Here is a 13,911-nt window from a genome sequence, read left to right as displayed (position 1 = left end):
TACAGTACTGATTAAGTAGCAGCTACAGTGTGGGGTATACAGTACTGATTAACTAGCAGCTACAGTGTTGAGTATACAGTACTGAATAATTAGCAGCTACAGTGTGGGGTATACAGTACTGAATAATTAGCAGCTACAGTGTAGGGTATACAGTACTGAATAATTAGCAGCTACAGTGTGGGGTATACAGTACTGAATAATTAACAGCTACAGTGTGGGGTATACAGTACTGAATAATTAGCAGCTACAGTGTGGGGTATACAGTACTGATTAACTAGCAGCTACAGTGTTGAGTATACAGTACTGAATAATTAACAGCTACAGTGTGGGGTATACAGTACTGAATAATTAGCAGCTACAGTGTGGGGTATACAGTACTGAATAATTAGCAGCTACAGTGTAGGGTATACAGTACTGAATAATTAGCAGCTACAGTGTGGGGTATACAGTACTGATTAACTAGCAGCTACAGTGTTGAGTATACAGTACTGAATAATTAACAGCTACAGTGTGGGGTATACAGTACTGAATAATTAGCAGCTACAGTGTTGGGTATACAGTACTGAATAATTAGCAGCTACAGTGTGGGGTATACAGTACTGAATAATTAGCAGCTACAGTGTGGGGTATACAGTACTGATTAACTAGCAGCTACAGTGTTGAGTATACAGTACTGAATAATTAATAGCTACAGTGTGGGGTATACAGTACTGAATAATTAGCAGCTACAGTGTGGGGTATACAGTACTGAATAATTAGCATCTACAGTGTTGGGTATACAGTACTGAATAATTAGCAGCTACAGTGTGGGGTATACAGTACTGATTAACTAGCAGCTACAGTGTTGAGTATACAGTACTGAATAATTAGCAGCTACAGTGTGGGGTATACAGTACTGATTAACTAGCAGCTACAGTGTTGAGTATACAGTACTGAATAATTAACAGCTACAGTGTGGGGTATACAGTACTGAATAATTAGCAGCTACAGTGTAGGGTATACAGTACTGAATAATTAGCAGCTACGGTGTGGGGTATACAGTACTGAATAATTAGCAGCTACAGTGTGGGGTATACAGTACTGAATAATTAACAGCTACAGTGTGGGGTATACAGTACTGAATAATTAGCAGCTACAGTGTGGGGTATACAGTACTGAATAATTAACAGCTACAGTGTGGGGTATACAGTACTGAATAATTAGCAGCTACGGTGTGGGGTATACAGTACTGAATAATTAGCAGCTACAGTGTGGGGTATACAGTACTGAATAATTAGCAGCTACAGTGTGGGGTATACAGTACTGAATAATTAACAGCTACAGTGTTGGGTATACAGTACTGAATAATTAGCAGCTAATTAAACTCCAGAGGTGTAATCTGAGAATGCAGAAGGTGTGTCAGTTCAGTACTGAATGCGTTAACCCAGCACTGCATGTGCTCATTCAGTACCGTGTAAATTCAGCACTGGGGATTTGGTGTACGGCGGTAACCCTGTTAGATCCTCTAATTAGAATCAGAGCATTGAGTGTTTTGGCAGCATTTTATGATGCGAAATCTGGCTGAGGCTTGTGCACATTCCAGTAATGCGGGTGATTACCGGAAACCCGAATGACCCCCCGAGTGTCCAGTGTGCCAAGATTGAGCCCAGCGGGTCAGCATATTAGCACGAATGGCTCATCTTCACCAAGGCATTAACGAAAGCGATGTGCACCTCCAGTGGAAACCCGATGGACACTGTCGCTATGCTATGCCATTTTACCGTGAGATTTTGGCACCGCTGCGACGGGGTCAAGGCACAAGGCCGAAAGGTCAAGTAGATCAACACACCAGTGCCAGTATCTCACAGTTCAGCACGACCTCAAATGTATTACTGCGATAACATGAGGGTGCTGCCAAGGACGTGGTAGAGAAGCTAACAGCTCTCACTGGCAAACATACCGGAAAAAAGTACACCATGCGTCCAAAAGTTTGTGGACACCCCTTCTAATGAACGCATTCAGCTACTTAAAGTTGCACCCATTGCCAGCGCCAGGCCAGGCGTGAGTTCATCCAACCTCCTGACCTCTAGGCACTGAATGCAGTCAAATCCTCACAGCAATGCTCCTCCAAAATCTAGTCGAAAGCCTTCCTCCCTGGACAGCAGAGACACCCCTTTTTTAATAGCCTTGATTTCAGAAGAAACAATAAAATGAGCAGGTGTCCCAATACTTTTGTCAATATAGTGTATGCCACTGCTCCCAGTGTTACCTTGACAAACTAGGGTTGGCACATCATGGCGATTTGTTTAAAGGCATGCCGCACCCTGCTACAAATTGTAACAGTGAACTGTTGATGGCGGCCAGGCTAAGGCTAGACAAAGCTAATGTGGAAAAGACGATGAGCATTAAAAAGGCCTCTACACTTGCATGGGCTTGATTAGCGAGGAATGCGTTCATCTTTTTTTTACCTTGGCCTGGTTTAGGATGCTTCTAGAAGCCACTGTCCACTGCCTGGTCTGTTGGACGCTGACTAGTTTGCGCTAATTGGAATGGACACATTAGCTAATGCCTCGTGAATTGTGTCAGTGTTGAAGGACGGGCTCCAGAGAGGCCCAGTCGCCTTAGCATAATGGCTACATCAGGTTCCGCTTCTGTCCGCCAAGAACAGAAAGCTGAGGCTGCAGTGGACATAGGCTCACCATATCTGGACACTGGACACATGTCTCATGAACATCCATTTATGCTGAGGGTCATCACACAGATAGCAGGGACAACAGGGTCCAGTCCTCCATGGCATCCTGGTTGGGGTCAGAGTGCCGTTTAAAAAAATTGTTTTTTTTTTTAGCTTGTTAGCTACATGGGCTAAAGTAGGCTACGTTAGCATAGCTAAAAAGACCAGTAGCCATCTCGAAGCCATGTCAATGATTATATGGTGCTAACAGTAAGCCATACAGTGGCAGAAACCTCACGTTTGGTACTGTTAGCTTCCTTACAAAGCTACGAAGCTAATGTCGCTAACTGAGGAGGAAAGTTTTGACCCCACCAGTCGCCACATTCTCGCCTCAAATCGCGTAGAGGTGTTAATTAGCTTACGTGCTTTCTAACCCTGCGTGATTCACTGCTATCTATAAACATGGGCTAAAGTAGGCTATGTTAGCATAGCTAAAAACAGCGGTAGCCATCTTGGAGCCATGGCCATGTTTATAGCTAACATATCTGAAGTATATCTTTATCCTTATTTGGTGCTAACAGTAAGCCATACAGTGCCAGAAACCTCACGTTTGGCGCCATTAGCTTCCTTACGAAGCTACGAAGCTAATGTCGCTAACTGATGAGGAAAGTTTAGACTCCACCAGTCGCCACACTCACGTTCGGCAATCGTCGATAGACTGGCTTATGTGCTTTCTAACCCTGCGTGACTCACTGCTATCTATAAGCATGGGCTAAAGTAGGCTACGTTAGCATAGCAAAAAAGACCAGTAGCCATCTCGAAGCCATGTCAATGATTATATGATGCTAACAGTAAGCCATACAGTGCCAGAAACCTCACGTTTGGCGCCGTTAGCTTCCTTACAAAGCTACGAAGCTAATGTCGCTAACTGAGGAGGAAAGTTTTGACCCCACCAGTCGCCACATTCTCGCCTCAAATCGCGTAGAGGTGTTCATTAGCTTACGTGCTTTCTAACCCTGCGTGACTCATGCTATCTATAAACATGGGCTAAAGTAGGCTACGTTAGCATAGCTAAAAACAGCGGTAGCCATAAACAAGTCCGTTAGATAGGAGTAAACATCTAATCTGAGGTAAACGTGTGGTGATTTGGGTGATTTAGGCAGTTAGCGTAGTGCTAAGTGAGCTACTTGCTAGCAGCGTTAGCCTCGCAAGCTCTTAAGTAAAGCAGCCCGCCAGTGCTTGTGGTTGATGGTTGAGGATGAAGTAATGGGAATGTGGTTTTCCTGGTAGCGCACACACACACACACACACACACACACACACACACACACATGCTAGCTTCCTTTTCCCTGAGATTGGACGGGAACGTGGTCCCAAATAGGACCCCTAATATTAATCATTAGCAGATTCAGACATGTTGCTCATCACTCATTTGCTTGATGATTTAAGGGTCCGGCAACACCTGCTACCCACCCGTTAGCATTTAGCTTAGTCTGTGTGTGTGTGTGTGTGTGTGTGTGTGTGTGTGTGTGTGGACAATAGGCTCTTTCTCTCTGCTGTGGTTCATGGCCATAGAAACAAACTGTGTAAATCTGTTATAGCTGTGTCATCACATCTTTGCGGGCATGCTGGAAGCCACTGTAAGTGTGTGTGTGTGTGTGTGTGTGTGTGAAAGCGCCTCGAATCAATGTCAGCTCGGCTCGAGTTATTTATTTAATTTTAATTTTTCATCTTTCATATTTAATGTGGACTTAATGGCTGCTTGACTGACCGCTTCTACCGTCTACTGAACTGAACTGACTGTCTGCCTGTGTGTGTGTGTGTGTGTGTGTGTGTGTGTGCTGACCAGAATGCGTAAAACCACAAAAACACACACACACACACACATGCCAAAGGATTAGACTCACAAATAACACAACAAACAAATGCAATAAATGGACAAAAGTATTTGGACACCTCGTGCTCGTCCATGGTTTCTTCCGAAATGAGGGGTATTAAAAAAAGAGAGAGAGTTGATCCTCCGTACTAGATCTCGGAGGAGCATTGCTGTGAGGATTTGATTGCAGTCATCTCACCCCCAAGTTATCCCAAAAGTATTGGATGGAGCACCACCCATCGTTCCGGAGAGCACAGTTCTTCCACTGCTCCACAGCTCAATGCTCGGGGGGGGCTTCTTTACGCCCCTCTACTAGCCCACGCCTGGCCTGGCGTTAGACGGCATTGGGGCTGTTAGGTTCCCGTTTGTTGCTCTGCTCCAGGGAGTCCAGATGTGTGCATTTGCACATCTGTGGCAGTAGTGGGTGCAGCTGAAAGGAGCTGAATGCATTCATTAGAAAGGGGTGTCTGCAAACTTTTGGACACATAGTGTAGATGTACATGAAGGAGTGGAGTAATTACTGACGGTAACTCAATAAAAAGGAAATTGTACAGTGATGACCATATTGTCTAACCCTGACACACACACACACACACACACACACACACACACACAAATAAATAAATACACACACAGTTTGATTTATGAGCTGAAATGCTAAACAAAGAATCCCTGGAAACCCACTGTCAGCTGTGTGTGCCTGAGTGTGTGATTGTGTGCATTGAACTCAATACCTAAAGCAAAGGTTGTGTGTGTGTGTGTGTGTGTATGTGTGTGTGTGTGTGTGGGTGGGTGTGTTTTGGCTATTGTCCCAGGTCAGAAAAGAGCTGGGCCTAGCGCTCTTAAATGGGCCAGAACAAACTGCAGATTCATTATATGCTAGCTAAGAGAAGGCAGGATACACACACACACACACACACACACACACACTTACTTAAATCTAGTAGTAGTTTAGTGTAATATTGCATTTTATCAGCATCTTACACCGACCAGAAGACACCATTAAAGACACACACACATGTTTGGTATATATGGTTATTATGATGAATTAACATCGTTAGGTCTGTTTAGTAGTCGTTTTTAATACACAGTTTTTAACGAAATTAAAGTGGATTAAGTAGTTATCTATAGTATCATGATTCAAAGTAGAATATCTGTAGTTATAATTACTTAGTTATTTACTTATTATTTAGTAATAAGTAAATATGCAGTTACGTAGTACTAGAAAATGTAGTACTCTGTATTATAGTAATTGAAAGTGTAGTAATCAATAGTAATCAATACTATAGTTATCAGAGATGTAGTCATCTATAGTATAGTAATCAATACTGTAGTATTTTAAAGTTGAATGGTCTATAGTACATTAGTCAATACTGTAGTATTGACTACTGTACTATACTATAGTACTAATTACTATACTACATTTAGTATAGTAATTAGTACTATAGTAATCAGTTGTATAGTAATTAGTGCTGTAGTAATTAATACTATAGTAATCTATAGTACACCAATCAGTACTATAATAATCTAAAGTACAGTAATCAGTATCAATCAATACAGTACTATAGTAATGAGTGGTGTAGTAATTAATACTATAAAAATCTATAGTACAGTAATCAGTGCTGTAGCACTTAATACTATAGTAATCAGTACTATAGTAGTCTAGTATAGTAATCAGTACTATAGTAATCAGTGCTGTAGCAATTAATGCTATAGTAATCTATAGTACACTAATCAGTACTATAATAATCTATAGTACAGTAATCAGTACTATAGTAATCTATAGTACACTAATCAGTACTATAATGATCTATAGTACAGTAATCAGTGCTGTAGCAGTTAATACTATAGTAATCAGTACTACAGTAATCTATAGTACAGTAATCAGTACTATAGTAATCTATAGTACACTAATCAGTACTATAATGATCTATAGTACAGTAATCAGTGCTGTAGCAGTTAATACTATAGTAATCAGTACTACAGTAATCTATAGTACAGTAATCAGTACTATAGTAATCTATAGTACACTAATCAGTACTATAATAATCTATAGTACAGTAATCAGTGCTGTAGCACTTAATACTATAGTAATCAGTACTATAGTAATCTATAGTATAGTAATCAGTGCTGTAGCACTTCATACTATAGTAATCAGTACTATAGTAATCTATAGTATAGTAATCAATCAGCAATCAGTAATTTAATCAGTGCTGTAGTAATTATAGTACAGTAATTAGTAATATGCTATTGGACATGTAGTGAGTCTTATATGCTCAGTCTACAAATGTATGCCTGTGTGTGTGTGTGTGTGTGTGTGTGTGTGTGTGTGTGTATGTGTGTGTGTTTATACACTGCTGTTGCTTTTAATAACCTGTCACTTACAACGCCAGGGACGTTTAGCTCATATTCACCCTTATAATGGATTGGGTGTTGAGGTCAGTCTGGAGTGACCATGTTGACACGTCCACCCCTGTGTATGTGTATATGTGGGTGTGTGTGTGTTTGTGTGGGTGTGTGTGTATGTAAAAATAGCCTTGAGGTACTTTAATGAGGGGATGCCTAAGCTGTTGTTAAGCCTTATTTGGTTAATTATTATTCCCTTTCAAGCCCACACAGACAGACAGGCAGACAGACACACAGACACACAGACACACAGACAGGCTGACAGACACACAGACAGACAGACACACAGACAGGCTGACAGACACACAGACAGACAGACACACAGACAGGCTGACAGACACACAGACAGACAGACAGACAGACACACAGACAGACACACAGACAGACAGACACAGACAGGCTGACAGACACACAGACAGACAGACACACAGACAGACACACAGACAGACAGACACACAGACAGGCTGACAGACATACAGACAGACAGACACACAGACAGACACACAGACAGACAGACACAGACAGGCTGACAGACACACAGACAGACACACAGACAGACAGACACACAGACAGGCTGACAGACACACAGACAGACAGACAGATGAGCGTGGTGTTGTGATGGACGTGAAGGCTGGCTCTGAAGGGTGTAAAAATACACAGCCTTGGTTTTAGAAGCTGTTATTCTAATATTTGATGATGGACGTGTTCAACAAGAGCTCTGAACCATTCCACAGTCAGTCAAACTGAACCATTTCCTAAAGAATCGCAGTCAGATTCAATTGAATCATGGTGAAATTTGAGATTTCATAATTTACTGAATTTGTTCCTAGTGAACTAACTGTGAGATTTCGTAATGTTTAAAAATAATTTTATAAAGAACTGACTCACATTGAATTGCATTCTAGTAAATTTGATTCATTCCAGGCACTGAATCACTTCACCGATTCAATTATTACATTTTAAATCATGAAATTGAATCATGGCACAATATGAGGCGGTATCATGTACAGAATTGCTTTTTTAATTAATTGAATCAGTGAAATTTGATTCATTTTAGACACTGAATCACTTCCAAAAAGTGAACTGAATTTGAAATCATGAAATTGAATCTTGGTAAAATGTGAGACGTCATCATGATACTGAATGAATTGAATCAAACTGAATCAATGAAAGCATAACGTGAAATTTCATAGTGTTTTCAAATAGTTTCCGAAAGAACTGAATATAATTTAACTGAATCCTATTCAAATTTGATTCATTCAGTTGAATTTAAGTGAATTTTAAATCATGAAATTGAATTATGGGAAAATGTGAGGCGTCATAATGAATTGAATCAAATTGAATCACTGGAAGCATAAAATGGGAAATTTCATAGTGTTTTTAAATGATTTTCTAAATAACTGAATCAAATTAAATTGACTCATCCTGAAATGTTGGTACTGAATCACTTTCAGAAATCAAACTGAATCGGTTGATCAAATGATGAGATTTGAAATTTCATAATGCGCTGGGATAAAATTTCAATTTCAGATTTCATGTTGAATTGAATCGTTTCTTAATGAATCATAAAAGAGTCAGATGGGATGATTTGCTGTATCAGGTGGACGGAACGCTCTCGCTGTCTTACATCATCGCTCTGTGTCACATCAGCCCTCAGCTTGTAGCGATAGCTCAGTCATCCGGCAGCAGTGATGGAGTCCAGCTCCTGACCTTTTCTAATCAGGCATGTTAAGAGCTAGTGTTCATACTGCAGGTCAGCGCTTCTCCAACCGGTCCTCTGGGAACTCCGATATGCAGTGGTCAGTACCCACCAAAAGACAGGGTCATGGGAGCTCAGGGTGCACTGGTGCTCATGGAGGCCCCACCTCACAACCTACATGACTTAAGGATACTACAGGAGGCCTTCAGAGGTCTTAGTGAGGTCAGGATGATGAGGACCCCAACTCATCCCACAAGTACTGAATGGAGCACCACCACCACCACCATCACGCCAGCGTTATCAAGACAGAATGAACCAAAAAGGTCTCCCAACCCAACTCTATACTATACTATACACTAAATTGACAAAAGTATTGGGACACCTGCTCTTTCTTCATTGCTTCTGCTGAAATCAAGGGTATTAAAAAGAGTCGATCCTGCTTTTATTGAAGCGACTGGCTCTACTGTCCAGGGAGGAAGGCTTTCTACTGAAATTCGGAGCATTGCTGTGAGGATTTGATTGCATTCAGCATCAAGAGTTAGCTCGGTGAGGAAGGTCAGGTCAGACGTTGGATGATCTCCTGCCTCACTGCCTCTCAATGACTTCTCTACAGGCACTAGACAAGCCGTTTATGCGTGTGTGTGCATTTGCACATCTCTGTACCTGAAATTATTCATTAGAAAGGGTGTCCACAAACTTTTGGACGTATAGTTTGTGAGCCTTATGCGTGTGAGATTTGACATTTCTCTTGTGAACATGAGATTACTGCGCCTATTTATAGCCCATACATGATGTTACATAATCCTATAGAGTGGCCTGCGGCTGCCAGAGCCATCTGTAGCTCCCTGAGTGACCATGGGGCGCGAGACAGTGGTCATGGCTCTGAGGCGGGTCATTATAGCTTCCACTGGCAGCTCACTTCAGCTCATTTAATTAGACCCCTCAGTGGACTCCGTTATTGACTCCTCTTTGAATCAGGACATTGAATCAATGTGAGGTGTCATAATGTACTGAACTGTTCTCTAATGAACTGAATCAAATTGAATCAATTAAAGGATAAAATGCGAAATTTCATAATGTTTAAAATAATTATAATTCTTAATATTAGTAAAGAACTGAATCCAATTGAATTGAATCATGGTGCAGTTCAAATCAAAAAAAGATTTGAATTAAATTTAATTGAATTTGGTCAAATGTGAGGTGTCATAAATTACTGAATTGTTTTCTAATGAATTGAATCAAACTGACTCAGTTGACAGATAACATTTGAAATTTCATAAAATAATTTAGTCCTAAAGAACTGAATCCAGTTTCATTTATTCATGTTGCAAATTGAATCATTTCAGGTACTGAATCACTTCTAAAAATATGTGAATCAAATTTAACTGAATTTGGAATTGAATTTGGGAGGTGTCATAAATTACTGAATTGTTTTCTAATGAATTGAATCAAGCAGAATCAGTTGACGGATAACATTTGAAATGTCATAAAATAATTTCCTAAAGAACTGATTCAAATTTATTTGAATTATGGTGAAATTTGAATTATTCCAGATCTTAAATCACTTCTAAAAAGAATTGTAATACAATAGAAATGAATTAGATTTTAAACCATGAAATTGATTCATGGTAAAATGTGAGATGTGAGGTCATAATGTACTGAATTGTTTTCTAAAAACAATTGAATAAAATAGAACTAATTGAAATTGAATTGAATCATTTCAGGTACTGAATCACTTCATTATGAACTGAATCAAAATGTATTGAATCATTGTGCAATTTGAATCATTTCAGGTACTGAATCATTTCCAAAAAAACTAATCAAAATTAATTGAATTTGAATTTTAAATCAGGAAATTGAATCATGGTGAAGTTGTCATAATGTACTGAGCCTTTTTAAATGAATTGAATCAAACTGAATCAACTGAAAGATAAAATTAAAAATGTCATGTTTTGAACGGCAATGAATCAAAGTGAACTGAATCATGCTTAAAGTTGGTACTGAATCACTTCCAGAAATCCAGTTGAATCAATTGAATAGTAACATTTGAGATTTCATAATTGGCTATAATAATTTCAGATTTTATGATGAACTGATTTGTTTCCTAATGAATCATAAAAGAATCAGTGCTCATGGCTCTGAGGCGGGTCATTGGAGCTTCCACTGGCTTATCTTCAGCCCGTTTAATTAGACCCCTCAGTGACCCCTCGTTATTGATTCCTCTGAAGGGACTGAGTGTGTGTTGCGCTGGCCGGCCTCATCAGTTCAGTCATGACCTCCTATTTTATCCAGTGAGAGTATGAAAGTATTTTAGTGTGTGTGTGTGTTGTTTTTACAGTAGCCAGTAGCTGATTTATAAGGACAGCTGCTGACTCCTGCTAAATACAGCCTATTACATCACAGAGAATGACAAGACTGGACACACACACTAGCGTAGCATAGGTCTCAAATGTGTGTGTGTGTGTGTGTGTGTGTACATGCACATTTACAAGAACACTGTGTCATCAGTAAAGGCTAAAAGCATGTACGGTGTCGCCACCCGTAACCGATTTTAGAACCGCTGAGTGCTGTAGCAGTGTAGATCGGATGCTAAAACGCTAATGCTAATAAATCAGACCGACAGGCCAAGTCTGTAGGTGAGACGCTAAGCTCTGCTGCTTGGGTTAGCCTTGTTAGCCTTGTTATTAGTGCCCTGACTGAAACAACGAAGTTCAAAACTCGGCATAGTAGAAGCTCCTGGGTGGTGTTGCTGTCTAAGCGCTAGGCCTTTGATTTGGGAGAGGCCACAACCAATCCGTGGCTGGGAGTCCCAGATAGCATGACTAGCCTCACTCTCTCACTTTCTCTCTCTCTCTCAGCATGTTGCTAGCCAAGGAAGGCGCCTTTTAGCTGATAAACAGAATTTAGCAGTTAGCATTCCTTAAAGGCGTACCTTAAAGGTGCTCCTCACTGCTTTGAGCCTGGGAATATTAATAGAGGGCGCTCTGTTAGAACACAGCGGTAAAAACAAAGGATCCGGAACCGGACCAGGCTTCAAATTAGCCGGTACCCGATCCATTGGAATAGCCCTGGATTTGTCCCAATCCCGATCCACCACGGGAATATTTGGCTACACTGGGCAGTGGGTAGGGGCCTTGCTTGGTAGGCCAACCTTTCAGACCTTTCTGAGCTTCTTGAAAGTGAACCTCTCTCTCTCTCTTTCTCTCTCTCTCTCTCTCTCTCAGGAAAGAGAATCTGGATCTGCACTCCCCGACGCCCCGCCTCCGAAAGATTGACAAACGTCCGGCTGATGTTCACCTGGCCTGAACAGAAGATTCCCAGAGAGATTTTATGACGGTAAAACTCCCGACGCCTTTTTTCCACTTCACATCGCTAACGTCGCTAACGTCGCTAATCATGCGGAAACTAGCACTCCTTGCTACTGATCAGCTTTACTCATATTTAATAAGTGATTCAGTGAAACTGCATTAAAAATGTTCGCTAATGTTTGCTGAGGTAATATCTCAAAATATTGACCTGATTTCTCAATAAATTTTATATATATCAAAAATAATGATCAGTTTCCTTAAAATATTAATGTAATTCTTCAAAATTATGACCTGATTTCTTAATATTTTTATATATTTCAAAGTGATGAACTTGTTTTCTCTACATTTTCATTTAATACATCAAAATAATGACCAGTGTTGATGTAATATTTCAAAATACTGACCAGCTTCCACTCTATTTAATAATAAACACTCTCTAAATAATGATAATAATTAATAATAAAGTTTTTAAGTGGTATGTAATATCTCAAAATATCAACCCTTATTTGCGTTTATGTTTATGTTTCTAATTTTTTTTCTCAAAATTCAGACTTTTTACTTTTTTTAATCTCTAAATAATGTCCTGTTTTATTTCATTTGCACTTCTCAGAAATATTACATAAACATTTGAGGAAAGAAACTTAAAGAAAATATAAATTACAAATGAAGTAAGGCGTGTAATTATGAAAGGATGTATTAACAACATTTGTTTTGAATAAATAAATAAATAAATAATCCACTGCTTATATTATTAAATATTCGGACAGAAACCTGTGTCAGCATCAGCTCGCTCTCTCTCTCTATCTGTCTCCATCTCTCTCTCTATCTGTCTCCATCTCTCTCTCTCTCTCTCTTCATCTCTCTCTCCATCTCTCTCTCTATCTCTCTCTCTATCTTTCTCTTTCTCTCTCTCTCTATCTCTCTCTCTCTATCTTCTCTCCCTCTCTCTCTCTCCCTCTTTCTATCCCTCTCTCTCTCTCTTCTTTATTTCTCTCTCTCTCTCTTCTCTTTCTATCCCTCTCTCTCTCTCTTCTTTATTTCTCTCTCTCTCTCTCTTCTCTTTCTATCCCTCTCTCTCTCTCTTCTTTATTTCTCTCTCTCTCTCTTCTCTTTCTATCTCTCTCTCTCTCTCTCCTCTTTATTTCTCTCTCTCTCCCTCTCTCTCTCTCCCTCTCTCTCTCTCTCTCTCCTCTTTATTTCTCTCTCTCTCCCTCTCTCTCTCTCCCTCTCTCTCTCTCTCTCCTCTTTATTTCTCCCTCTATTTCTCTCTCCTCTTTATTTCTCTCTCTATCTCTCTCTCCTCTTTCTCTCTCTCTCTCTCCCTCTCTCTCTCTCTCCATCTCTATCTCTCTCTTCTCTTTATTTCTCTCTCTCTCTCTCTCTCTCTCTCTCTCTCTCTCTCTCCTCTGAGGCCGTTGCAGAAACAGGGTCAGATAAACTGCAGGAATAGAGATTCAGCACTGGGGCCTGCAGAGCCTGCAGAGCACAGAGACCTCAGCCCAAACCCCACCAGAGCCTTTACCTGCAGAACTCCTGAACGCCCTCAGCTCCCCTTGAACCCCCCGAGCCTTATCACACACTCAGTGACACTCGGTGGCTGAGCTGCTCTCTGTGAGCTGTTCCTCCTAAACTCTTCCACTGTTCAATAATAACACCACTCACAGCTGATGGAGGAAGATCTAGGAGGGAAGGTCTAAATTTCTCCAGCTGACTTGTTGTTGTTGGTGCAGTGGTGTCTCCTATTACATACAGAACCACGCTGGAGCTCAGTGAGCTCTTCAGAACCTCCCGTTCTTTCACTGATGTGTGGAAGAAAGCATGATTTTATCAAGGACCTGGATTCACTGGGTAGGAGGAGGTGTGTCCATATACTTTTGTCAACGCTTTGTCATTTTTTTTTCAGTCACCCACCAAATGAATGGTCTGTATAACAGTTCCTCTCACTCGCTCACTCTCTCTATTTCTCTCTCGC

The 13,911-nt window shown here is 40.5% G+C and overlaps 1 protein-coding gene across 8 annotated transcripts in view; it reads left to right on the top strand.

Moving 5' to 3' along the window:
* sorbs2a (sorbin and SH3 domain containing 2a) overlaps window positions 1-13,911 on the top strand; it is an 81,124-nt gene that overhangs the window by 1,989 nt on the left and 65,224 nt on the right. For 7 of the 8 annotated variants that reach the window (XM_072670662.1, XM_072670661.1, XM_072670660.1 and 4 more), the window contains one exon: window positions 11,856-11,967. In XM_072670662.1, the coding sequence (XP_072526763.1) occupies window positions 11,962-11,967 (6 nt within the window). In that variant the 5' untranslated portion in view covers window positions 11,856-11,961. Of the gene's footprint in view, window positions 1-11,855; window positions 11,968-13,911 lie in introns of those variants that run through there. The other variant, XM_072670666.1, reaches the window with a different exon arrangement.

Source organism: Salminus brasiliensis, chromosome 24 (assembly GCF_030463535.1).
Source record: "Salminus brasiliensis chromosome 24, fSalBra1.hap2, whole genome shotgun sequence".
In the NCBI taxonomy this organism is placed as follows: domain Eukaryota; kingdom Metazoa; phylum Chordata; class Actinopteri; order Characiformes; family Bryconidae; genus Salminus; species Salminus brasiliensis.
Note: the sequence above shows the minus strand (reverse complement) of the source record. Positions and strands in the feature narration are given on the sequence as shown.